Below are 24410 nucleotides of genomic sequence, written 5' to 3'. Positions count from 1 at the left end.
AACTTGTCACCGGTAGGAGCCAAACCCACAATCTCCGCATTACGTGTGTTTTGCACTACCAATTGTGCTACAGCGATGGCTAACAATCCGTCCACTAACTTGGGTATTTATATTCTAGATGTAGCCCTGGGAGATGGATAGCATGCGAGGGTTTATTAGCCACGTGCCTACTCTTACAAGATCGCATGCTAAGTGACGTCATAAGGCAAAAGGATGTTCCACATTCACCTATCTTGGCTCCGAGTGGCACTGGCCAACGCTCCTAGGGCGAGATCTAGTCACATGAATGCACAAGTTAGCAGACAGATTGATAGCCGTCGCCGTAGCACAATTGGTAGTGCAACATGCACGCACGCAGGTTGTGGGTTTGGCTCCTGCCGGCAACAAGTCATCTTTTCGTACACTTTCACTTCGCTTTTCTTTATTATTTTTTACATTTAAATTTCAACTACACCTAATTTCCCCGATGCTTTCCTTAGCTTCATTGTCATTTGGCTTTATATCCACGATTAACGAAATCGAGCCCATCAGTTCCCCTTCTCTCATTCAAGCGAATAGCATATTACTATTTAAGAATGAAAAAAAAAAATCTAACTTTAGCCTGTGCAGACTTTGTCGGATTAATTAACTGTGAAATAAAGCTGCAGTAAGAAGACTGCACATTCGAACTCGGCTGCAACAGAAGCTGGCGCTATCTGGCAGAGCTGAGGCAGAGCTTACAATGCCGAGACACTGCAATGAGCAGTTTCGCAAGAAGAAAACCGAAGTAATGCTGCAAGACATTGAAAATCTGAAAATTATTTTGTATTGTAGAGCAAATATGACGAAAATAGTACTGTAGTGATACAATTCAGAAATTTTGAGGCATATTGAACTTAAAGAACAACCATTTCTGCACTGGCCAACCTAAAGCCCACTTGAAATAAATATGATACACGCCAGCATAATCACTGGTTAGTGTCTAGATCATGCACTAAGTATGGAGACCAGATGCTATGCAATCTTATTCCAAAGATGTTAAATTATCTTATTGGCACCAATGTGAACAGACAATATGACTTCAACAGACGTTATAGCATTTTTTTTTACCATCATAATGCTAATTTATAGCAGCCATTCATTAGAAGTGTGATTTATCCAATTGTATAACAGTAATCCAATGCTATGTCTTTTCAACATGAGTATATTTTCCCTTCTATTTTTTTAAATGCTTCAGTAATAACTATTGTATCTTATTAAACTTTCCTTTACAATAATTCTGTATTGGTATTGTAATAATTATCCTAACTCATGTTTGATACCTTATGTTTACTATTAGATGTCAATGCTTTGTGGTCCTTTTGTAGGTAATGGGAGCTAGTCAAGCTGCTTTTGTGCAGCTTTTACTCCTACCATCCTTCATATACAACACATGATAAAAGGTTCCATTCAATTCAAAAGGTTTCCTGTGACATGTTTCTTTACCCCTACTGTCATTTTAAAGAATTCGGCATATTGGGAGACATGGAGTTTATTGCTTCTTCATCCTCGAGACATTAGGGGCTATTGGACACTTTATTCAATTAAAATTTAATGAAATAGAGTTGTTAATTGAGGTTTGACAGTATTTCAATTTTGAAATTGTGTTAGTAATCTTTAAAGGTGGCTCATACCAGGCAGATGCTAATTTTATAACAGTCATGTAACAATGTAATAATGAGCCTATTTTACCACAAAGCAAGCAACGAATGTAACTACGCCATGGTTGCTTAGTTATAACCAACATGTGAAGCATATCATGAGTGGGCTACAGTGTATTTGCAAAGCCCAGAAGAAATGCTTTAAGCAAGAAATAATAGTGCCATCACATCGGTAAATTAAAGTAGGGTAATTTCTCATGAACAAGACTCCTCACAACTGCTCCATTACAAATGGCACCTAAAGGGCCCCTCACCAGGTCTGGTGACTAAGCTAACAAGCGCAGTGCATACAATGCATGCTAACGATTGTATCTGGTAAGTATTACATCACTATGCGCTGCGTTAAGAGCCGAAATTTCAAACCAAGCACCGTTTGCTCTTCTCCCAAGAGCGGTGCACCAAGCAGGAGGGTTGACATATGCGCAAGTGTGTATACGTATATGTCTGTGCTGTGATGTTTCATCGCGATGCAAGACTTCAAGGATTATTCAAGGCAACACCTGTTATTTGTGTAATCTGCTGCTTCAATAGACGAACTAAAAGTTTACATTAATAATAAAACACACAAACCAAATGTCTGCATGTTTGTTTTACTTCACACCACAGCAAGAGATTTACTTCTGTTTTATCTGCCTGTTCTCACGTTGTGCGGTCGCATGCGCAGACACCAAAACTCATTTTCTACCGTGTTTCCAGTGCGCAATCGCACACTGCTATCCGCTTGTGTCTGCTTCAGTGTGTGGCACTGACTTATAACACTATTCAAGTGTTCTCGCGCACTGCTCGCAAAATTGTCGTGCACTAAGTGAAATGAGAACAGCTTGCACATGAAACTGTCAGCAAATTAAGTGCAGCAAGAAAGATAGGAAAAAAGGCAGGGCCCATCACCCGATCACACGATCCTCGAGCTCCGGCAATGGAGAACGCAGGGAAGGAATTTCACTTGTGGAGGCTAGGCGGGGCAAGTGGAGAGAGCATGTTGGTGGTGAAACTCAGCTCAGCTCCTCAAATCAGATTTGTGGTACTGAAATATTTCTATCTCGGCTATTGAACAAATTTGCAAAATTCTTGTGGCAGAATGCTCTCTAGAGGGCACTAAACTTCCAGCATATAACTTAAATTTTCTATGTGGCCTAGTGAGGGGGCCCTTTAAAAGACAAGGATTCCAGGCAGCTCATTCACCTCGAGGCCAAATGCATATGTAGTCTGAATAACAGGCCATTAGCATTAGATAGAAGTGATTTGAAATCAACGAAAAGGCAATACAGACTTTAGCAGTCATTAAACGAGTGCCAATTAGATGTGAAGCAGAGACTAATACCAGCAAGAGAGGGGCTTCCACTGGCCCCAAAAAGAAACCATGTGTCTGGTAGAGTTGACACAAGTTGACAGATCTAGACCATGAAAAGTGTTTAAAAGAAAAATGCTATTTATCTTAGTACCTCATTGCACAGTGCGACATCTGCACAGCGCGACATTGTGTTCAATAGTGAACCATACTAGTTTTCGTTGAATGGTTCTTTGTTTGCATAAAGTTGTAATACCTTCTTGCCATTGTCAGAAAGTTTAATCAAGAGTTTAAGAAGCATTTTGGAATGTTGATATGTACATAACATGGCTAATAAAATTGAGCATGACTGTGGCACCATTTCTGTGCTGCAAGGTACCATTCAGGCCAAGCATGATATTTCTGGCAATGCTTTCGAGCTCACAAGATGATATTACCTTACTGTGCAACAGAAGTACACTCCAAGAGACTGGAAGTGAAGGCCCACAGGAGCAATATCTTTCATTCAAATTACTTTCTATGGTAGCTTCTGTAAGTTAATTAGTACAGTTTTTCAGTACATGAGGACATTTCATTTCAAGCCAGCTCAGTAACTACTCACGCTGGTGAAATGTAATGATGCCTCAGCCATTTGATACCTGGTTACTCTTGTCCAATTGACTGTTGCGATTGGAGTCTGGGAAGTGAATATGGCAGCCCGTGTTGTCCATAACTTGTTGGATGTTGTGGCCTCCTTTCCCAATAATGTAGGAGTGGTCTGTGAATGACACATCCATCTTCATGGTCACTCTGTTTCTCTGAAATGTGAGGAGACAAGAACCAAGTTCAGGTCTGACTGTTTTTTGAAGCTTCCTACCTTTGTCATAGCAGCGAGCACTAACGGGACAGGGATAAAGAAAGGACAAACAGTTTTGCAATCTTTTGTGCTTCTGCCCTGCTGGTGCTCTTTTTCACCAGAACACTTTACCAATTTGCCCAGTTGATCACCCTTCCAAACTGGTATATTGGCAGAGACATGTTTTACTGCAAAATTCGACCCAATGGATTTATAGTTTTCTTATTTCATGTAATGAAGCATGTGAGTGAGTCGCACGTACAAGTATGCTCCAGGTTCATTTACATAAACGAAATAGCCCATTAAGGCACAAACAAAGACAATTCAGTGTTAATCATGCAAGCAAAGGAAAATATCAGAATAATACTTTTGTGTCAAGCACTTCCAGGATGCTTTCACGAGCTCTGCCAACTGCATCTGGAGATCCTCGAACTTTAACATGTGGGTCTGAAAATTCAAACAAAAACAGAGGGACAGGGTCCAATAAGGATTGTCACAATAGGAATTTCTTCATGCCAAGTAGTATTAACTACATAGCACCATGAGAAGTGACATGAGCAGGTAAGCAACAAAGAACTTCGGAGATAGAACTTTACACCCAGAAAAAAAAAAAAACTCTGTAGCAGAGATGTTCAAGGCACAGACAGCGATTTTTCAATTAAGTGATGTTGCTGGTAAGTGACCCCTTACAGAGTCTTGGAGTAAGTTCTAGATAAATTAAGTGTCATTGCAATTCCATTATGTGCAGCCTGCATTGAGCACATCTGATGAAGGTGTGCTCATCAGGCTAGAAGCTAAACACATGACGTAAGAATGGTTGGGATACTGCAAGTGTGTATAGCACAAGAGAAAAAACTAAATGCTGGCAGACAAAAAGAAAATACAATAATGTTCATGGCATGGCTAAAGTGCAGAAACAACACATAGAACCAAACTGTACTACACAACCTATGATCCCAGTCTTATACCGAAACGCACAGACTGAGCTGTGCAACTGCTTAAGTTACCGAGGCTTCATATTAGGTTCTGATGCATCCTTGCCCTTCCGATGTTCAGTGGTCAAACAAATGTCATTTTAACAAATGAGCATTATGTACCCAATAGTTGGCAAAAGGCTTACATCAAATTGAACAAGACATTGGTCAACAGTTTGCAACTAGCATCACGATTACATGTCAATACAACTTGCAGAACACATTTATGGTAAAGTGCTGTAAACTGCATGTAACAAGCAAAGGGATGAATTTATATGTATTATACACATCCAGTAGAGTAAAACCTCAATGATTTATTACCTGTTTACTGGAAATCCTGGATAACTAGAATTTAGAATCCTAATTTTACCAGGCTATCTTAACAGCCAGCTCTGTCTGGATAACAATTCATGAGCTTGGGCTGTGGTGGTCTTCGGTGGCTGTGGTGCTGCACCAGGAGTGCTGCCATTTAAGAGATTTTGTCACTAGACTGTTTAGCTACAAATCTTTCCATCTAGGAACTGGAAGCTTTCTTTAGAGACTTGACAGAATTGGAGTCATTGTAGACTTCAAAGTGAAGCTTGCTTCGAAAACGACTTTCTAGAACAATTATTCAAGAGCTACGTGTAGGCAGACCAAAAAATTAGCTGTATGGTCATGGACCATGAGAAGCAACAGGGGTTTCCACTCGCAGAGGCTTTGGTTCATTGTGCTGAGAGAAGCAGGCTTTGTGCTCCATGATGCATGTTTGGTTGTAACTTTTTTTGTGTGAATGATAATATTAAGCAAGTAATAAGAATGATTACCTCTAAAAATTGGATACTTATTAGCGTAGGTAGGCTTGTTCACGCAAGCTTGAAAGCACCACTTCAGGCCCCCATGGCTTTCGATTAAATCACTATTACAAGGAGCTTTCAGGTGGATCAATAGGCAGCAACAAAGTGTTTTATCTATATGCAAGATCACGCAAGTGTCATCGCAGTGTTAACATGACTGAAGTGTATGTCGAAGAATTTAATTTTATTGAGTGCTGAAAACGAATTTTCAGGCATTATGTTGACCAAGGGCATTCCCGCAATAGGGAAATCAACCTGAAAGTATAAGCAGAATTTCAGCTAGCATCATCGATCATTTTGTACATATATTAGCTAAGCGAAAGTCCTCTACAGCCCGCTGGTAAATTGTTTATTTCTCCCCTGCAAAGGTACTAGACAAATGTGGAGCGTTTCAATAGATGTGTTGTGCTATGTTACCATATATTTGGGTTCAAAAATGCCTGCAATATTTTGATTAGCTCAACAGTTTAGCAAAAATTTAGAGACTTTTTGGCCTCATTTTAGTGACAGTCAACAAAAGTTGGCATCACTGCACTAGGCATTACGAGTGCTATTCTATGTGTTTGTGGCATCTTGTACGGTGCGATGCCTGTCCACGCTTTAAGCAAGAATGCCAGCGCGGTGAAGTGTAGTTTTTGCATAGCAGTAACTTATGCTGCCAAGTGAGTAATTCTGAAAAACATGCATGATCTCTGAAGCTAAGGATTGTGCAATTGAACAAAGAATTATTGGTGCAGCATTGAGAGAGGAATATGGCAATGTGTGTTACAAGCAAATTTGTGAAACTGATATTCTAGTTGAGATAAGAGGTAGAATTGGACAAGACAGATAACAGGAAGTCACAGTAAGATAATTGGTGCTAAGGCGTGAAAAATGTAGTTGAGGGCAGCAGAAGCTTAGATGTAGTGATGCAATTAGGAAATTTACAGCATAGGATGGAGTCAGTCGATGGAAGACTAGGAGAGATCAGGGATGAGGCCTTCATCCTGTAGTGGATATAAGCATACTGATATAATAGTGCAGCCACTGAGGCTGGGAATTGAGCCCAGAAACGCATGTTCAGCAGCAGGATGCTTCAGCCACACAGCTATCAGAACAGGTAACATGTTCCTCACATACCTCATGCTGGAAATGGCACTCCATGCCCAGCTTTCTCAAGTGCAATGGTGAAATTCTGCACGAGTATAGCAGTACGAGAACAGGTCATTGGGTGTCGGGAACTACTGAAGTATTCCAGGCTAAGATAGCTTAAATTGACTGCCAGAACACACAGGCAGTATGTCCATTTTGTGCATTTAGCACATAAAGCCAATGTGCCTCAAAAACTGCAAGAAGTTTTTGAAGAACCTGGTGGAGTATTCTGAACATTGTGTGTAACAGCATTTGTGTTTGCTGGAATTGCTGCCAATTGATTGAAATGTTATAAAGTACACTAAATATTAGTCTCGTAAGATTCTCTATGTCATCACGCTCTAGTTTGTGCTGCGACATTGTGCATTAACAGATTTCTAGCAAAGCATACTACACTGGTACCTCTTGTTTGAGCAGAGAAACCTGCGATTTTTTGTTATACAAAGGTTTATTGTAAACAAACGCAGGAGAAGAAAACAATTTGACCATTCAAAAGCTGCATAGCGTGTTTTGGCAATGCAACTGCAGTAGACATCTGTTAAGATGAAACTAGTTGGGCCAACTTTTCATATCTGAGAAATAATATCCGAACATATGGTTCGTTTTTTTTGGCTTTCCATAGACCAATGGAAAAACAAATCCACTTAACACAAACTACTTATTCAGTTAGCCAAACTTGCGCAGTAGCCACCGACACCTGTTACTCGACTCAACGAGAGGCTCGAATTTGTAGACTTAGAGATTTTGCCGACACTGGCATAGCTCATAAAGGTATCAAATGTGTGGGAACATGCAAGGTTGTTACCATAGAAACAATATAGGCCCTTGAAGTGCCTCAGTAGGCTGTTAATTATGGGGAGGACACTGCCCAGTGTTGTTCCCACATGATACAGCTAAAAATGCCATGAATACTTGAGTGTTTATGTTCAAAAACATATTGCACCAATTCAAGCAAGCTAGGTTAAATAGCTTCGCCAGTGCTGTGCAAACCTGTACACTGTCACCAAACAATTACTATACTTTAAAGTGCATAAAGCTGGGCAATGTACATCATAAAAATCCAATAGCTTTTTACATCTACCTTTAGAGCTTGCTTTATTCTGTGGCATGGACATTCAAAAAACGAACAGATATCTGTCCAGTGAAGCACAATAAGAACAACAGTTTTACTGAATGTCGTATGGGTGTGGTTTATAAAATTCCCCTTAGCTGTGGCCAGTTCTACGTAGGGCAAACGGGACGGTGTATCAATCAGAGGCTAATGGAGCATAAAAGGCCGTTAACCGGTGGATCGCCTTCTAATCTTACGCTACATTGCCGAGATTGTAATTGCACGCCAGAGTTAGATGAATGCACGATATTGTACAGGCATAAGAATGAAGATACGCGTCTTAAGGTAGAGGCATGGCATATCTATAATGGTGGAAGTGCGTGCGTGAGTCAGCCTTCGATTACTTTACATAAGGAGGAGATTAAGTGCCTGAACAGTTCTCTCTCGCGTAGACCAGCACGTGTACCCGATTGACACGTGGTGTTACCATTGCTGAGCATGCGCAGATGAGTTGCGTCCTTCATTTTTCGCCTCAGTGCTCCCTTCAGTTGATAGTCGGCGTTCGTGTTGTCCACTTCTCTACTCTTGTGTCCTGTCTGCCCGCCTCACTTCTATTTTGCATAATGTACCACTGTGCACTGCTTGCATTTAGAATGATACAACATGTTTCCGCATGACAGAAATAACAGATGACCGACGGTTATTCTGGGGAAATCGCAATACATCAGGTTTTCGTTTATGCTCATAAAAATTCAAACTTGATGTGTCGCAGTTTAAGTTCAAATAGAACTGCATATGCTTTATATTTCATTGTGTAGTTAGGATGTTCTAGTGCTCACCTTTTTTCGATTTTGCACCAGCCTTCAGCTTCGTCGGCCATGAGATAATGGTGTCAGTGGTTTCCATGATCTATACCAGAAGAGAAAAGTATTCTAAACAGTACTTTTAGGAGTGAACTGTGCCACCTTGTAAGCACAAAAAATGAATATGTGTGTTACTAAATTCACAACACCTTCATTGAAAATTATACGACAGCTGCAAGATTGCCACATAGCAACTCTTGAGCTACACAAATATGCACCACCTCAATACTACAAAGGGAACATTGAAACTTGCACTGTAGCCATGTTTAAGAAGCAGTAGGTATGTTATAACCTTTGGTAGATCAAGCAAGGTCCATGAATTTTACTGGTTGCTGAATGTTACAGGGCCTTCAGTCAGTGATCTGAGTGGTGCTGTAAGTAACACAAGACATAACAAAAAGGACCAGCCAGATGGATAGACGAGTAGACAATCAGCACCAGACTAGTGCTGTGTACAGAGCAGAGGTTAGCAAGTGCCCTCATTTGTTTGTACCCTCATTTGTACCATCCTCACTTCACCCGCACATTGAAAAATTTGACCGCCCTCCCTCACGCTCTGCACAAAAAGCTTTACCCAACTTTTCTTACCCTGAAAAGGCTACTATCCTCTTGCCTTCCGTTTCTTACAATTTCAAATAAACCATCTGCCCATCCCGTGAGCCTAGTTTGGGTGAGGAAGGCTCCGTGAGGGTGTCATTCAGAGGCATTCTCTAGAGGACTGAGCAGACTGAAGACGCAGACATGGACAAAATTGTTGCCATTCATTGGAGAGCCCATTAGGTTTTGTGCAGTGAAACTTTAGTGCACAGCTGGTTGCTTCATGGTCTGTTATATGATAAAACTGCAAGAACATGGTGCTGAACCCATTTGAGCTCGGGAATTCTGGAACAGGACAGTGCATCATTGCAACAACAAAAACTGAAAATTCCTCAGCCTATTGGTGAATGAATGTACTGGAAACAGCCACACTAATGCAGGGTGTCTGCCAACTAGACATTTCCAAATTCCCCGAGTTTTCCGGGTTTTCCCTGAGTGCCTTTGCAAAATTCCCCGAGCAACACAGAACTTTGTTTTATGTCGAGACGTCGCCCGCTGCCGTCACTCTAGTAAGCATGTTAAAAATGAAAGATGACTTAATTCAGTTAGAATAATAAGGAGTAGCGTTTACTTTATTCAAAAAGAAAACTGAAGGGAGGGGTTAGTAAAAGACATAATGAAAAAGATATGTTCGAAAAAAAAAAATTTAGAACTCATTGCAAATCAATTCGAACATTCTCAAATACGAATAAAATAGAGATGCATACAGAAGCAAATATTTTCGAATACGAGCTATTTCTATGAACTGATAGCAAGCTCATTGGTACGATGCCCGAACTTTGTCACAAGTGAGATCGCAAGTCAACCACAGCTGGCAAGTCAACCTCAACTGTCTTGACATACTCTCAACCCGCACACAACGCCTCAGTGTTGGGTTTCACTGCTTTAAAAAATTTTGTTTTGGATGAGGAACACCTGCATCTCGGCGTCGGCCAACACTGTTTTTCTTAAGCTCAAGCTCCTTCAAAGAAGCCGCGGCGTGCTTCCTTTTCAGTTCATTCCTCAGTGCGTAGGTTCTTTCTGCTCTAGTTCTTTCACCACACGTTTGCCTCCCGGGCCATTCGAAGCATCTTGATCAGTTGTACAGCCAACGTCCAATTTTTTGGACTCCTTAGGGGCCGCGAAAACGTCCGAAAATTGGGGGAGTTCGAAAAAAATGCATGTCCTTTACTGCCCGTAAGAGCTCAAATCACCACAGGCACATCTGAAAATCTCTGAAGGCCTGCTTTATTTGGCATATCGGTGCTAGTGCTGTCACAGAATATGGCGGGTGCACGCATGTATAATGAAGGAATACATACTGTGTCCCGCGACAATTGCCCCTTCCCACGCGTGTTATGCTTCACTGCAATACTTTTGCATATTGGCCTTGAGCTCTACCACTGGAAAAGCTGGCGCCACCGTCGGCGTGACGTGCTATTAGGGATCACGTGGACATAGCGGCCGCGTCGGCTGCTTCGAGATCGCCGAAGCGAGCTGAAAACAAGAGTTTAAATTCCCTCGTACGCTGCGGTCCTCATTTAGTGGCGAGATTTTCCCGCTTCGAGTGTCTCCTTTACAGCGCTTGAAAGCACTAGAATAGGTAGTGGCTGCCTTTGAAGGTGCGCAACATGGTAGGCTACTGCTCTGTGCCACTGTGCCGGACGTATGCAATGGAGGCCGGTGTCAGCCTTATTCACACTTAGCCGCAGGACAAGAAGCTGTGTGAAGCTTGGCTCGCGAAACAAAACCGGCAGACAGTCATTGGCTACAACTTGGGTATGCAGCAAGCACAGACGCGAGGAAGATTTCTGCTACGGCACCCGGTCTGCGATGTTCTGAAAACGCGCACCGAGATGCTCGCTAGAGTCCGCTGCCCGACTAATGTCATGATGGTGTGGTCTATGAACTTGTCGATGTTATAGATACTGGCAAGTTCACTGGAATGGGAAGGGAGCGGTAAGACGCACATTAAAGAAAGGCATGGCATATGGTCATGTTTGTACGCGTTATGAATTTATGCACTGGACTACAAAAAAGAAGCAGTGAGAATCGCACGCTGAGAACACCGATAAACATACAGTGCGACGCAACTCGAGAAACAATATAGAAACCTCCAAGAATTTAGAAAAAAAAATATTAAATCATTGCGACGGCACATCACAGTCCCTGTAGGCGTCGAAGTCTCTACAATTAAATTATTTTTGAACAGCTCTGATAGCGCCCACGCAACAATGGTTGCTTGTATACTGTCAAATGCTCATATTCTGCAGCCTAAAGCTCATGGCACGGTGTGAAAACGCGCACACGGCGAAAGCGAAACAGTGCGCGGACAAGCATGCAGACGCGCAGTCGGTCGCTGCGAACCTGTGCGATCGCTGCATTGAGGCTTCATTCTGTTATGCCCCATTTGGTTATACAGACAGCCCACTCTAACAACATATTTCACACAGTTTACTCTCAGCGTTTGGCTACCTATCATGCAAGAAGCCGGTTCGGGAGACTCCATCGCAGCGACCGCGCGCAGTGGCGTTCACTGTATGTATTCGGTAAAGAGATAGCGTCCGTAAGCGATTCTGTACTTTCAGTTTGCCCAAGATTATTATTTAGACAGTAAAAACTTCTCTCCTTTCGAACGTACTTACAGAAAGGTCCAGGAGAGCTCGCGCGAGGTGTTTTCAGTGAGCGCTGACAGCGAAACCTATGAGGAGCAAGCCGCTTGATCCTTCATACTACGCCAGCGAGGCACTTCCGATAGATGGCGACTCCGTAACTCCTCGCCGCCAATGCTTCACCGCATAACACGGCGGTATTGAGGCGAAGCTGACTCAAGAACCAGCATTATGCAACGCGCCATGCTTTCCGAGCTTTGAAGCCAATTGCGAGGAGCACAAAGGCGGAGTTGGTGCAATTGATAACAGTGGCAAATCCTTCCAATAAAAAAACACGGCACCGAACGGCAAGAACCTCGAAGCAGCTAGGCCTTGCGTTGCCGCAGTGGTGGCTACGGCTGCCAGGGGATCTGCGTGCGAGAGCGCCGGTTCGAGGTGGCTAGTTAATCAAAATGGAGGCGGTGTTGGCTTTGATTAATGCCGTTTCGGACCTGCGGTCACTGCAATAAGTCCGGAAAATCGGATGGCGAAGGATTCTTGCATCCGAAATTTCAGACGCTGTTATACATAGGCTCTATGGGGTACGTGGTGGTGCCGCGAAGCCGTCCGAATTATCGGGCGTCCGGAAAGTCTCGTTGAATGTACACTCAACTCTTCCAGCCGACGACACGGCGACAAAGACGATTCGTTACGATTCCTCTTACTAGAGCCAGCATTTCCGTGACTTTCGTTCCCTTTCAGTAAAGCGACATCTCATTTTCCCTGATAGAAGCACAAATTCCCAGAGTTCTCTATTTCCAGACTATTCAAAATCCTTGAGAATTCCTGGTTGGTAGACATTAGACACCCTGTAATGTATCTGCTCGCTGAAGAATTACTTAAAACATGTAGAAGTGTCTCAATGCCTGGTAAAGCAGACAGAACAGGCTGCAGCATAAGCAAAGAATTTCACCGTCAAATGTTGCAAATGAATATCCTGCAAATGGTGAATGAGAAACAAAACTTCAGCCAAGCATGGAGTCTCCATGTATTGAGAAAAAGCACAGGCCATGAGGCAAGTGTAAAGGTCTCAAGGTAACAGGACAGGTCGCCACAGAAAGAAGGTGACAATTGCAAGATCAGAAGTGGAAGCAGTAAAGTAGCAACATGACGCCAATGCAAAAAGGGCCAAACCTCAACAATTGCCAAGAAACCTTAGCTGCAGTAAAAACCGAGCGAGCATTGATTTCAGCAAAACGCACACCTGTGTGAACTTGTGAAGCTGCGACAGGACACAAGCAAGGTATGCCGAATACACACTGTTTTGCCAGTAGTACATAGCACACTTAGCTGCATCCAGAGCAGAGGCTTCCGTTGTCGAAAGTTTTAGCAGCAATTTGTGTAGAAGTGCTGCACATGTGCAGCATTTGTTGAACCATTAGTGGCCTTTTGGCCAAGGCATGCTGAACGAACAGTCTCAGTGTTAGCAATCAATGCTAACACTTTCAGTAAATTTCAGTAATGATTCACTGGCTATGGCTAATGAATCATGGCAGTGCATAGAGACCTCAGTACTTTTCATATCCCAAATTCCTAAAGTAGCTATGACCAGATTAAGGTGCAACTTGTGTATTGGGAGTGTCAAAAGTGGAAAGTGTGAGAGTACACTGCATCATATATACATACATACAAAGATGAGAAGCACAACTTCGCAGCTATCTTTTGTATATTTACCGAACAGTTTTAGTCGGTAGACCAACCTTTTTCAAGGGATACAGTAAAATTGCGCAACAGTCTATATACTATTTAGGTGGAGAAAGAAAAACATGCAAAGAACGAAAAAACAAAAAAAAGTAAAAGGCATGAGGGAGAGAGCCTAGGGCAAAAAAGATGACTCATTGGTAAAGGGGTCATTCACTGCGCCTTCATACCTCCCCTATTGGCAGTGCACAGGTAACCGACACGGTCCCCGTTATGTGTGCGTTTCCATTAATGATGAACACGCAAGCCATTTTGTGGTGTCCCAATCAAATTTAGAATGCGTTAAAGAAAAGGACAAGAAAGAAAACCTGAGGGCTAAAGAGCTCACTCATTGGTAATGGGGTCATTCATGGTGAATTTACGGGGTCATTCCCCTCATCATTGGTAGTGTTCAGGTATTTGACGCATTCCCCAGGTCAAGTGTCAGGGTCAGAGGTGCAAGAAAAGCAATTCTGGACACATGGTTGTACATGGTAGACGAACAGGAGAGCCATTTTGTGGTGTCCTGATCAAACAAATCCATTGCAAAAAGATTACTTTTGCAATCCTTTGTTTGACCAGGACACCACAAAATGGCTTGCGTGTTCATCTACCATGTAAAACCATGCATAACGGGGACCGTGTCGACGACCTGGGGAGGTATTCTGTAAGAGTCCACCTAGTGTACATGTCCATTTCGTCTGCTGTTGAAGTTCCAATTCGCGGGGCTGAGCTGCACATCCGCAGCAGCGAGGCGCCACAGCCAATCAGCAGCAGAAGAAGAAATGGACATGCATCCACTAAGTGGACTCTTGCAGAATACTTCCCCTGTACACTGCCAATGATGAGGGGAGCGATGAATGCACCGTGAATAACCCTGTTACCAATGAGTCATCTAGTTGGCCCTAGGCTCCCAACCTCATGCCCTTACCTTTCTTTTTCCGAGACTACTGCAAGAATTTACTGTATCCCTTGAAAAATGTTGGTCCACCTACCAAAACTGTTGGGTAAATAAATCAAAGATAACTGCAAAGTTCTGCTCATCTTGCCAAGTATGTTTGGGCCATTTAAAAAATCCACTACACTACACACATACCAGACACACTGCCCCTCAAAGAGGCAGGATGTCTGTAGAGAGCTCCTGAACAACCCTTTACAATGTAGCGAATGCAGTTTAAATCATGGATTCAGGACTTCAAATAGGTGCAATGTAATGCTTTAATGCATTCTTCTCACATTTACCGCAAAATCACCGCTGAACTTTTATGCCCATTCAATGCTTCGCCTTTTCCCTTATTGGCTTTCTCTGCTGCACTGCTCATTTTTTGCTTTGTACATGGCTCTACTAGTTAATCCAAGGGGATCCAGTCAAGCCATTTATTACAAATGTACGTGAACCTGTAACGTAAAGGATAATGCTAAAGATACGACATCTCGTCAGCAAAAGTTGATTTTCCTCATAAATGCAATGGTGCAATATTAGGGTAACAATTTTGTGACATGACCTAGCAACCGGACAAGTTTACGATGTTCAATAATTGTTGCATGGCTCCTTTAACGATTAATTTAATGGGAAAGTCTGCATAACATCCAACCCTAGCGAGTAGTATACATTCGCACACAAGCATTTTTTTTTTTTACCCTATTGAAGACCATAGCATGCAACCATTTTTAAAGGAACATGATAATCAGACACTGAACAGGAAGCCAGGGAGAGTAGAAAATAAGGAATTGCGAGCTAACAAAACATGAAGGAAAACAGCAATCAGCATCTATAAAGTGAGTGCAAGGGGGCCCGAGTGTTGAAGTCTGTCTGGAGCAGCCTTTATACAAACACTACTGCACCTCTTTGAAGAATCCTTCTGCCACAGTGGGTGCGTCACAGCCAGTTTCTGCGATAGAGGAAAAAAGAAAACTTATAAATGGCTTGCGTTATGAGCTGTCTAGACATCAGTTAAGAGTGCCTGTGCATGTCTGCTAACAAGCTTTCTAAACAGCATAATTTCCAGAGTTTTGAGAAAAGGCAGCAAGAAGTACAAGCAAACGCTCATAATCAACGTAGGCTTTTTATACGAAGTAATGGCTTTAGTCAATAAGCCTCCATCATGTAACAATATTTGCAAGAACATCGAAATTGTGCAACAAAGAGCTCTATCAGCCTATCTGCATCTGCTGCAGAATTAATGCCTCTCCCAGTAATCTACATCTATTTCTATCCTGTGTCATAATTCCATCCTATGCATCGACAATAGTAGACTAAACAAGAACTAGCAATTCACAAACAAGTCAAATGCAGTAATGTCACAAGAGATCTTAAAATCCCTCAAAGGGTCCTTCAAAAGAGTTCAGTTTTCTGCCATTCACCAAGCCTTGTACAGAAGACTCGAATTATAGTAGAACCTCGTTGATATATTCCTGTTATGTCTTCCTGGCTCTTGCACTGAACAAGAAAAAAGGAAACAGATGGCCCGATTTTTATTGGTCATATCATAAGAAGCCAACAAACAAAGACACCAAGGACAGCATAGGGGAAATTGCGTGTACTTGTTAATTGAATGTAAGAAACGATAAATTAACAGAAATGAAAGTAGATGAAAAAATTGGCCGCAGGTGGGGCACGTGGGTCTTCGCATTACACGCGTGGTGCTCTACCAGTTGAGCTACTATGGTGCTGTTTTCTCATCCATTTTCTGGGGTATTTATGTTTATCTACTACAGTTGAATCCCGCCACAACGAATACCGCCACAACGAAATTTCCGCGACAACGAATAATTTTTTATTCCCCGCGAGTATCCTATAAGAATTAATGGCCTAAATTTCTCTGCACAACGAACCATTTTTGCAGAGCGTTTCCGCTTCAACGAAATTTTCGCGTTCAAAATTGAAACCGAAACTAGTTTTATTGGCGAGAAGTCCAAGTCAAATCCAAAGCCACATTAAGCATGAAATCACGTGATTGCAGTTCCGCCATTTTGGCTTTGTGTCGTGGTCGCGTTGTTCACTCGCTGCCTTTCTCTTCGACAACGACGAAGAGGTGGGGCACGTGGGTCTTCGCATTACACGCGTGGTGCTCTACCAGTTGAGCTACTATGGTGCTGTTTTCTCATCCATTTTCTGGGGTATTTATGTTTATCTACTAGAACGAAACCTGGGAGCGCCACCATTCACAGCCTGGACCGCGAGTGCTGGCACTGGCTAATACTCCCAGGTTTAGTTTTAGTAGATAAACAAATACCCTGGAAAGTGGATGGGAAAATGGCGCCGCGATAGCTCATTTGGCAAGAGCATCGCACACGTAATGCAAAGACATGGGTTCGTGCCCCACCTGCAGCTAGTTGCTATTTCATCTGCTTTTATTTCCATTAATTTAGTTATTCAATTCCATTAATAAGAACTTGCAATTTCCCCTATGCTGTCTTTGTTGGCTTATGAAACAAACACCAGTCCCAATAAGTTCCCATAGGGTATGTGCATTTACTGCTCATTAGTTAACATTTATCTTTCCAGTCCTCAAGTCGAGAAACTGGGACTGTGCATCACCCATCGGCAGGACCTATGTTGACCACCACATGACACCCCTTAAAAAACTGACTTTGCACTCTTAAATTTTGCTGAAGGGAATGTGGCAGGTGCTGCATCGTGAAAATGCACCTTTTATATGGTCAACAACTTCAAAGATACAAATGAGGACTCAAAAATAGTTATGTTTTATAAAAGTCTGAATGCTCATTAACCACTTCAGACACAGTGTCAATGCCAGTGGACAACAGCTTTCATCACTTTCAAAGTTAAGCAGGAATGATAAGTGAAGATAATCTGGTATAACAAAGCTAAACGCAAGCAATTTATATGCCAAGCATGCAGAAGTGGGCAAATAGTAAGTAATAGTCGAATGCTGGTGCAATTAAGTACCACACCTGTACCGACTAGAGCAAAAAAGACAGCTAATGATCAGAAACAAAGGATCAGCTTTATACACAATATAATTGTCCTTAAAGAACTGGAAGGCTATCCTCTAAACTTCAGAACACGATTGCAAACAAGCATTCCAAAAAAAGAATGGCTGCATACTATACGACTAGCTTTCCAAGAATGCGAAACAAATAGTTGCCCCCCTACTCCCCCCTACTCCCCCCCCCCAAAAAAAACAGGTAAGTGTGAAAAGGAAAAGGCTTTTGTGCTTCCATTGCAAGGAAGACATTGCAGGTAGTAGTGTAAAAGATATAACTACCACATGACTAGACTGTGAAAGACTAAATGATGGACTACAAGCAGAAATCGCAGGTTGCCACGTAGGCTTCCATCACAAAACCAAAAACAAAGCTTGCATCGCCTAATTTAGTTCTACATTGCTTTGAAAACTAGTCAGAACACTTCTGTCTGCAGAATGAAGTATTGCAAATGATCAGAACGGTAACCAGACTATCATTAGTCGGTTGCAAAATATTTGATTAGATTGAAATATTCGAAAATACCGAATAGCTCCTTTTCAAATATGAATAGTCAGTGTGGTATATTAGATTCGTATTTGCAACTTCGAATACTTGCGCACACCTACAAGCATGTAATAGTTTTGCTGGCACTTTTTGCCAAGAAAATTTACACTCCATGCGAGACGTACTGCTGCATCATCGGAGACTGCAAAAAATTTCAAATGCCACAAGACGATGAGGAAATCCAGGAGGAAAAGTGAATGCAAGGAACTGCCATGCAATGTTAAACCTGTATCTGTATTTAGGAAAACAAAATGTGCTCTTATATGGACTAGAGAAATGGACTTCTCTACCCAGGTAGAGGGAAGTGCTGATGCAAGCATGTGCCCGTGCAAATTGATCAGGCAAGTACTCTTCAAAATCGTTACAGGCCGGTTAACAATAAGAACAGACTTTAAAAGTTGTTGCGTCACTAGGGTTTTGTTGGGGTCGGGTGAGGTTAATGTACGCGACTTATTCAACTCAAAGGCACCACCACATACAGTGGTACACAATTGTAAGCATCAATTCCACACATGATCTGCAGGTTGAAGCAATAATAAGATATTGTCATGGAGAGAAAGCATATGGAACAAATATATGTAGAAACTATTTACACACAAAGGTGCTGTGGCATACATGCAAGGTGAACTCTTTCCTTACAGCTAGAAATGGGATAATTTTTAGTGCTTTTAAGTTTCAAAGTTTTATTTAAAGATGTGAACATGAAATTGTATACTGATAATAGGCATACAACAATGTCAACATGCTAAAATTTACAATTCAAATATCGATCAGCAGCAATTGATTTGAATAGATGCAGTAATGCAATTTCACCAACCTTTGTAACCTCTGCAGAACTTTGCCATGCAACGTGTGCTAAATGCGAGGCCACACATACACGTTACATCCGATAGTAGTACATCTATGTACAGTGCACACTCGGCACTTAATCACGGACACAGTGTTCCTCTTGGAAGAGCTATTCACGACGAGATTGAACTATAGGTGGCAGCACCATCGCCACGTTAGTGTGAATAGGTGGTCGACGGCACACATTGAAATGTACATGGCAGCGTTCCACTGAACTATTTGGCCCGATTTCCTGGTAATGAAAAGCACTTACTGGATTCTATTTACATATTGCCCTCTGATGGCACACTTTTGCATGCAATGCACAGAACATTTCTATTTCGTTGAAACTAGCGCACACTGTCTTTGAATGGGCACTGGCACTAAGCCAGACAGTCTTTTTCAGCACTTTCTTGGGGGGTTTTTCAGCAGGTTTCTCTTGCATTCCACCTACTCTGCAAAATTTATGAGCTTGTGCAAAAATATTACGATTCTCTTTGAATCTCACACTGGTTCAGAAAACTTTCTGTAAACAAAGGTGAATTAGCAAGTTATTGCACAATACATGACAAATTCTACGTATACAACTCCTTTTTTGTTTTGAGTCGACTTAAGCAAGTTAGGCCATTGTGAGTGACAGTACAATAGTAGGATCAGGTTGCTTCAGACGAGAATATGTTTATTGCAAGTGCACGATTATGCAAATGAATGATATTAACATTCTATTAGTTGAGAAGATAGAATTAGGTTGTTTTATTTCAGCTATTAATGGTCACTGTCTTGCTTCAAGCTAACAATGCCACAATGAAGACCAAAGGGAAATTATAACCACCTTTAACTCAGTGTTATGACGGCCTACATCTGGAGAACGCCTTATCAGATGATTGTCATATAATACTCTAGTTCAGCTTTCATTTTGTAACAGCAAATCAAACTACAAAAACAAACAATTTAATTGCAAAACAATAGAGTGTTTTAGAATAGGGGTCCGAAAGAAATAGCACCGAAGCAACTATGTTTGGGTTTTGCGTCAGGCACACTATTTCACGGATTTAGCGGGAGCACCGAAAAGCTGCCGCAAAAGATTTTCATCAAAGATGGTAGCACTCATCGAAGCGACGGCTCTAACCTAGCACCAAACTGGGCTCGATTCGTGGTAACGCATGAAGTTCGCAAGCTAGAAGTGACTGTGGTTATCTCTCTCAACTAGCGTGTGTTGAGAAGATCAATTCATTAGATGCCGCTGATTCTGAATTAAATTGATTTCATGGCTCGTAGGCCTAACACTGCTTAGCTTGGCCAGTGAAGGTACACAAAGTTGGTTACTGAAAAATCAGTGCAACTAATTCCTTGCTGTTAATAGAATAACCTTTAGGTAGCGACTACAGTGACGGGGCCCGGTACTTTAACATCTGCACTACAGAGACGGGGTCACCACATTGACATATGACAAAAATACGAACATATATATGGACATGTTGATATAAGAACGGTAATCGAGGTTCCACGACTATGATCATATACGACAAAAGGTGGAGAATATAGCGTTTTTGCGATTTCGCTAAGTTCCATGCTTGCGGCCCTCCTGCATACACGATACATTTTTGTTGCGCATGAATATTTTCTCAGCGATCAGTGATCAAATCTCGATACATCTTGCGTGAAGGTTAGGCTGGAAAGTGGCTTCTTCATAGCGCGTAGCTCGTGGAAAATGTTCAGGAATTTTTCCCAGAACAAGAAGACAACAAAGGAAATATAGTGTACGTTTGAAACAATACAAGTTGTTAGGCTTACATGAGAAAATACACAAGCATGACAAAAAAAAAATTGTGCATGCAGGAGGGCCCCAGACTTTGAACTTTGCGAAATCGCAAAAATAGCATGCTCCATTTCTTCTCATAAAACGTTTTCCCAAGAAAACTAGAGCGTTTCATGCAGAGCTAAGGGTTATTGTCCCCTTGTGTCAACATATTCGCCCATCACATATAAAATACTATAAAAAACAAAAAAATTGGTAATGGGATTAGCGTAATCTGAACACGCCCATATTGAGAAAATGTTGCATATTTTGAAAATTTCACACAATTCCGACAAAACCACACCGTACTTTTTGGCGTAGATGTGACAGACACACATTTGAGGTGCAGCCACTTCAGGCACGCATCACACCCAATGGCGTTATCATGAACCCTTTGCCGACATGCACTACATGTCCACAAACTATGATTACGCTTCTGAGTAATTGTTGCAGTGAGCGCGGCCCACCCATCATCGGTGAAATAGTGTTGGATCTGGAGGACAATCCCAATTGCTGTCCCCCAGATTTTTCTACCTTGCTGTTGGGTGCGGGAGTTGGCCGAGGTTGAGGAGGACTTCGAGATGAAAACTGGAGGTTTATTTACAGTGAGAGTACAAAGAAATTAACAGATATAAAGTCATTACGGGCCGGCAGCAACTCGGACGCTGCGGCCTGTGGTAACAAGCTTGAAAGAGATGAATGAAGGAATGCTCCCTTGCTGCTCCCGGTCTCTGGCTTTTAACCCCTTCGGTGTCTCGAAGTCACGTCACGTTTGGCCAATCGGCGAGCCCGCTCAGGTGGAGTCATTTTTGGCCAATGGTAGATGCCCGTGCAAGTGTACGTCACATTTGGCTCAGAGGGTCACTCCTTGGGCTCCAAATTATTTGTCTGCGGTATTGCCTTCCCGGTCTGCAACTGCCTGCACAAAGGCGGATGGGGGAATTGCTGCCAGGGCTTCACGGTGCATTACAGCCGTCTTGCCTCGGGACCCACGTTACCTGGAACAGTGCCAGGCTCTCGCTACACTTTTGGGAAGAGTCAAGCAGTGAATAGCTGCACCTGCGGCGCATGAGGTGGGGGACGCCACCTCGTCTGCACGTGCCACGCCTCGGGAACAGGGTAGATGTGCTTCTGTGCTTCTTAATTAGCTGCGACGCGATTCGATGTGGTCTGGTGAACTCGAAGGAGGCTCAGGAAATGGTCCCGTATCTAACGGTAGTTCCGGATTTCACCTATCTCAACTCTGTCGTTCAGAACTGCTGAAGGAACTTTCTCAGGGGCGACTTAATTTCTTTTTCACCAATCTTGTGTCCCCTGATAGCCTTTGGAGACGTGGAACAACGTACCCTCCAAAAAAAAAAAGCACAAAATTGCAGCAAAGCACTACAATCATATTAACTATAAACCACTGATTTGGTGCCTGTATTTTTGTTTGGCGTTCCCTTTGCGGTTTGATAATTTATGTAACTGGTGATAATTTTTATGCATGCGGTAAAAAATTTTTTTTCCCTGTTTTTAATGTGCTAATGTGTTGCATTCATCCTCTGCATTGATCCCCCTACGCTTGTACCGAATGTGTATTATATTTCGCATCCGGACCCATCCACTAGCCTGCGGCTATTGGGTCCAACAGTCTTTTGCATATGCACTGCGACACCAATGATGATGATGATAATAAAGAAAAAGTTTACTGGAATGGAAAGGGAACGGTACAAAGCGCATTAAAGAAAGGCAGGGCACATGTTGATGCTTGTGTAGCACCAGACAATGAATACTGTACTGGATTAAGAAAAAGAAGCAGCGGGTAATTGCTCCCTTAGAAGAGACCGATAAGCATCCAGTGTGATGCTACTTGAGAAATAATGACATTGAAGCTTCGAAGACTTTAGAAAAAAAGAAGAAAACAATCATCGCGATGGCACAGCACAAGTCGCCGTATAGACATCGAAGTCCCTAGCTATAACAAAATTATTTTTGAACAGCTCCGATAGTGTAGATGCAACAATGGTTGCTTGCGCACGGTCAAATGCTCATATACTGCGGCATAAAGCTCACGGCACGGTGCAAAAACGCTCTCGCAAGGAAAGCGAAACATTGTGCGCGGACATGCATGTAGACGAGCAGTCTGTCACCGCAAACCCGTGCAATCGCTGCATTGAAGCTTCATTCTGTGATGCTCCATTTGGTTACACAGACGGCCCACTATAAGAACATATTTCACAGTCTTCTCTCAGCAATTGCTACCTCCAACGCAAGAAACCGGTTCGGTGGAATCGACCGCGGAGGCCGCGCGCAGTGGCCCAGCTTACTCTACGTAGTAGGTAGAGAGATAGCGTCTGTAAACCATTCTGTGCCTTCTGTTTCTCCAAGATTATTACTTTAAAGGTAAGGTGCTTCCGTCATTTCGAGAGTACATGCAAAAATGTCCAGGAGAGCTCCCGCATAGTATGTTTATTTAGCGCCGATAGCCAAACCTATGCGGGGCGTGCCGCATTATCCCTTGGACTACGCAAGCGAGGCGTTTCCGACAGATGGCGACTCCGCAAGTCCTTGCACCCACGACATGACCACCGTTTACAAAGAAAAAGGATCTATAAACAGTGGACATGACGGCCCCATCGCTACAGTGTTGTTAAAGTGACGGGCCCCGTCACTGTAGTGCTGATGTTAAAGTACCGGGCCCCGTCACTGCAGTCACTACCTAACCTTTACATTGTAATTAAATGCAAAGGCACGAAAGTCAAAATTGCTCGTATCCTGAAATGGTATATTATTTAATTATTTCTAATAGCTTTTATTTGACACCGTAGTGGTGCTGTCAGCGCAAGACGCTATCCACAAACGCAAAGCCCTATTCTAAAACTTCACTCCTGCGCGCCCCAACGCTAACACCCGCAAAGGTCTTTGTGGCCCCTATTCCAAGACTAATGAATTCACAGTAGTGGCATCAGAACCACACGTGAAAGAACACCTCTGGTCACATATTTATTAGGAGAGTCATCCAATTATTATAATGCAGGTATTGTAGTGTAAAGTATGACGTGATATGATCAGACATGGACACCCTTACGAGGGCCTTCCTCACCCTCATCTGGCCTCACCCTCATGTGAGGAGGTAAAGGACGAGGTGAGGATTGCCTTCGGGAAGATTGGTAAGGACAGAAGTTATGAGGTGAAATCGAGAGAGGGTGTGGTGACGATGTGAGGCTAAATGAGGAAAAGGCAGTTCATATTGTTGAAGTACAGAAAAGTCACTCAGATCGTATGCATGGTGGGCTTGAAAACAAGTTTTCACATGCGCTGGCAGAAAGCCTCTAGGTCAGCTATATGTTAAAGCCCACATTTAACTAAGTAAAGTCAAATGGCCGCTGATAGTTTTAGCTAAACCTATTGAAAGCTGTAACCATTGAAAGCCGCAATGAGAGCGGGAGGAGTCAGACTTTTTGGCGTCACTCCGAGATTACGATTTTTTTTTAAGAGTGCAGCTCTTAAAGGGACATTAAAAGCAAATAACAAGTCTATAGACTGCAAATGCCATTCCGGAAACCCCGCAATGCTTGTTTCGTGCCAAGAAAAGACTTGGCAAGAAAATTGCATCTGAAAGGTCCGAATACCTTTTTTTTTTTTAAATTCAAATCTCTCGCCACCCAGCTGGGGGAGTGGTGATGTTGCATACACCATCACCACCCTTTGCTGCCGTCGGCGAGCAAAACGGCATCTGAC

At 42.6% G+C, this 24410-nt stretch overlaps 1 protein-coding gene across 5 annotated transcripts in view; it reads right to left on the bottom strand.

Annotated features, from left to right (window-relative positions):
• Positions 1 to 24410, bottom strand: part of BicC (protein bicaudal C) — a 155067-nt gene that overhangs the window by 105307 nt on the left and 25350 nt on the right. For all 5 annotated transcript variants that reach the window (XM_070523698.1, XM_070523716.1, XM_070523722.1 and 2 more), the window contains exons 2-5: positions 15410 to 15456; positions 8634 to 8703; positions 4170 to 4249; positions 3606 to 3764 (exon numbers count right to left, since the gene is read on the bottom strand). In XM_070523698.1, coding sequence (XP_070379799.1) covers positions 3606 to 3764; positions 4170 to 4249; positions 8634 to 8703; positions 15410 to 15456 — 356 coding nt within the window. The remainder of the gene's footprint in view (positions 1 to 3605; positions 3765 to 4169; positions 4250 to 8633; positions 8704 to 15409; positions 15457 to 24410) is intronic.

Source organism: Dermacentor albipictus, chromosome 1, assembly GCF_038994185.2.
Source record: "Dermacentor albipictus isolate Rhodes 1998 colony chromosome 1, USDA_Dalb.pri_finalv2, whole genome shotgun sequence".
Taxonomy (NCBI): Eukaryota; Metazoa; Arthropoda; class Arachnida; order Ixodida; family Ixodidae; genus Dermacentor; species Dermacentor albipictus.
Note: the sequence above shows the minus strand (reverse complement) of the source record. Positions and strands in the feature narration are given on the sequence as shown.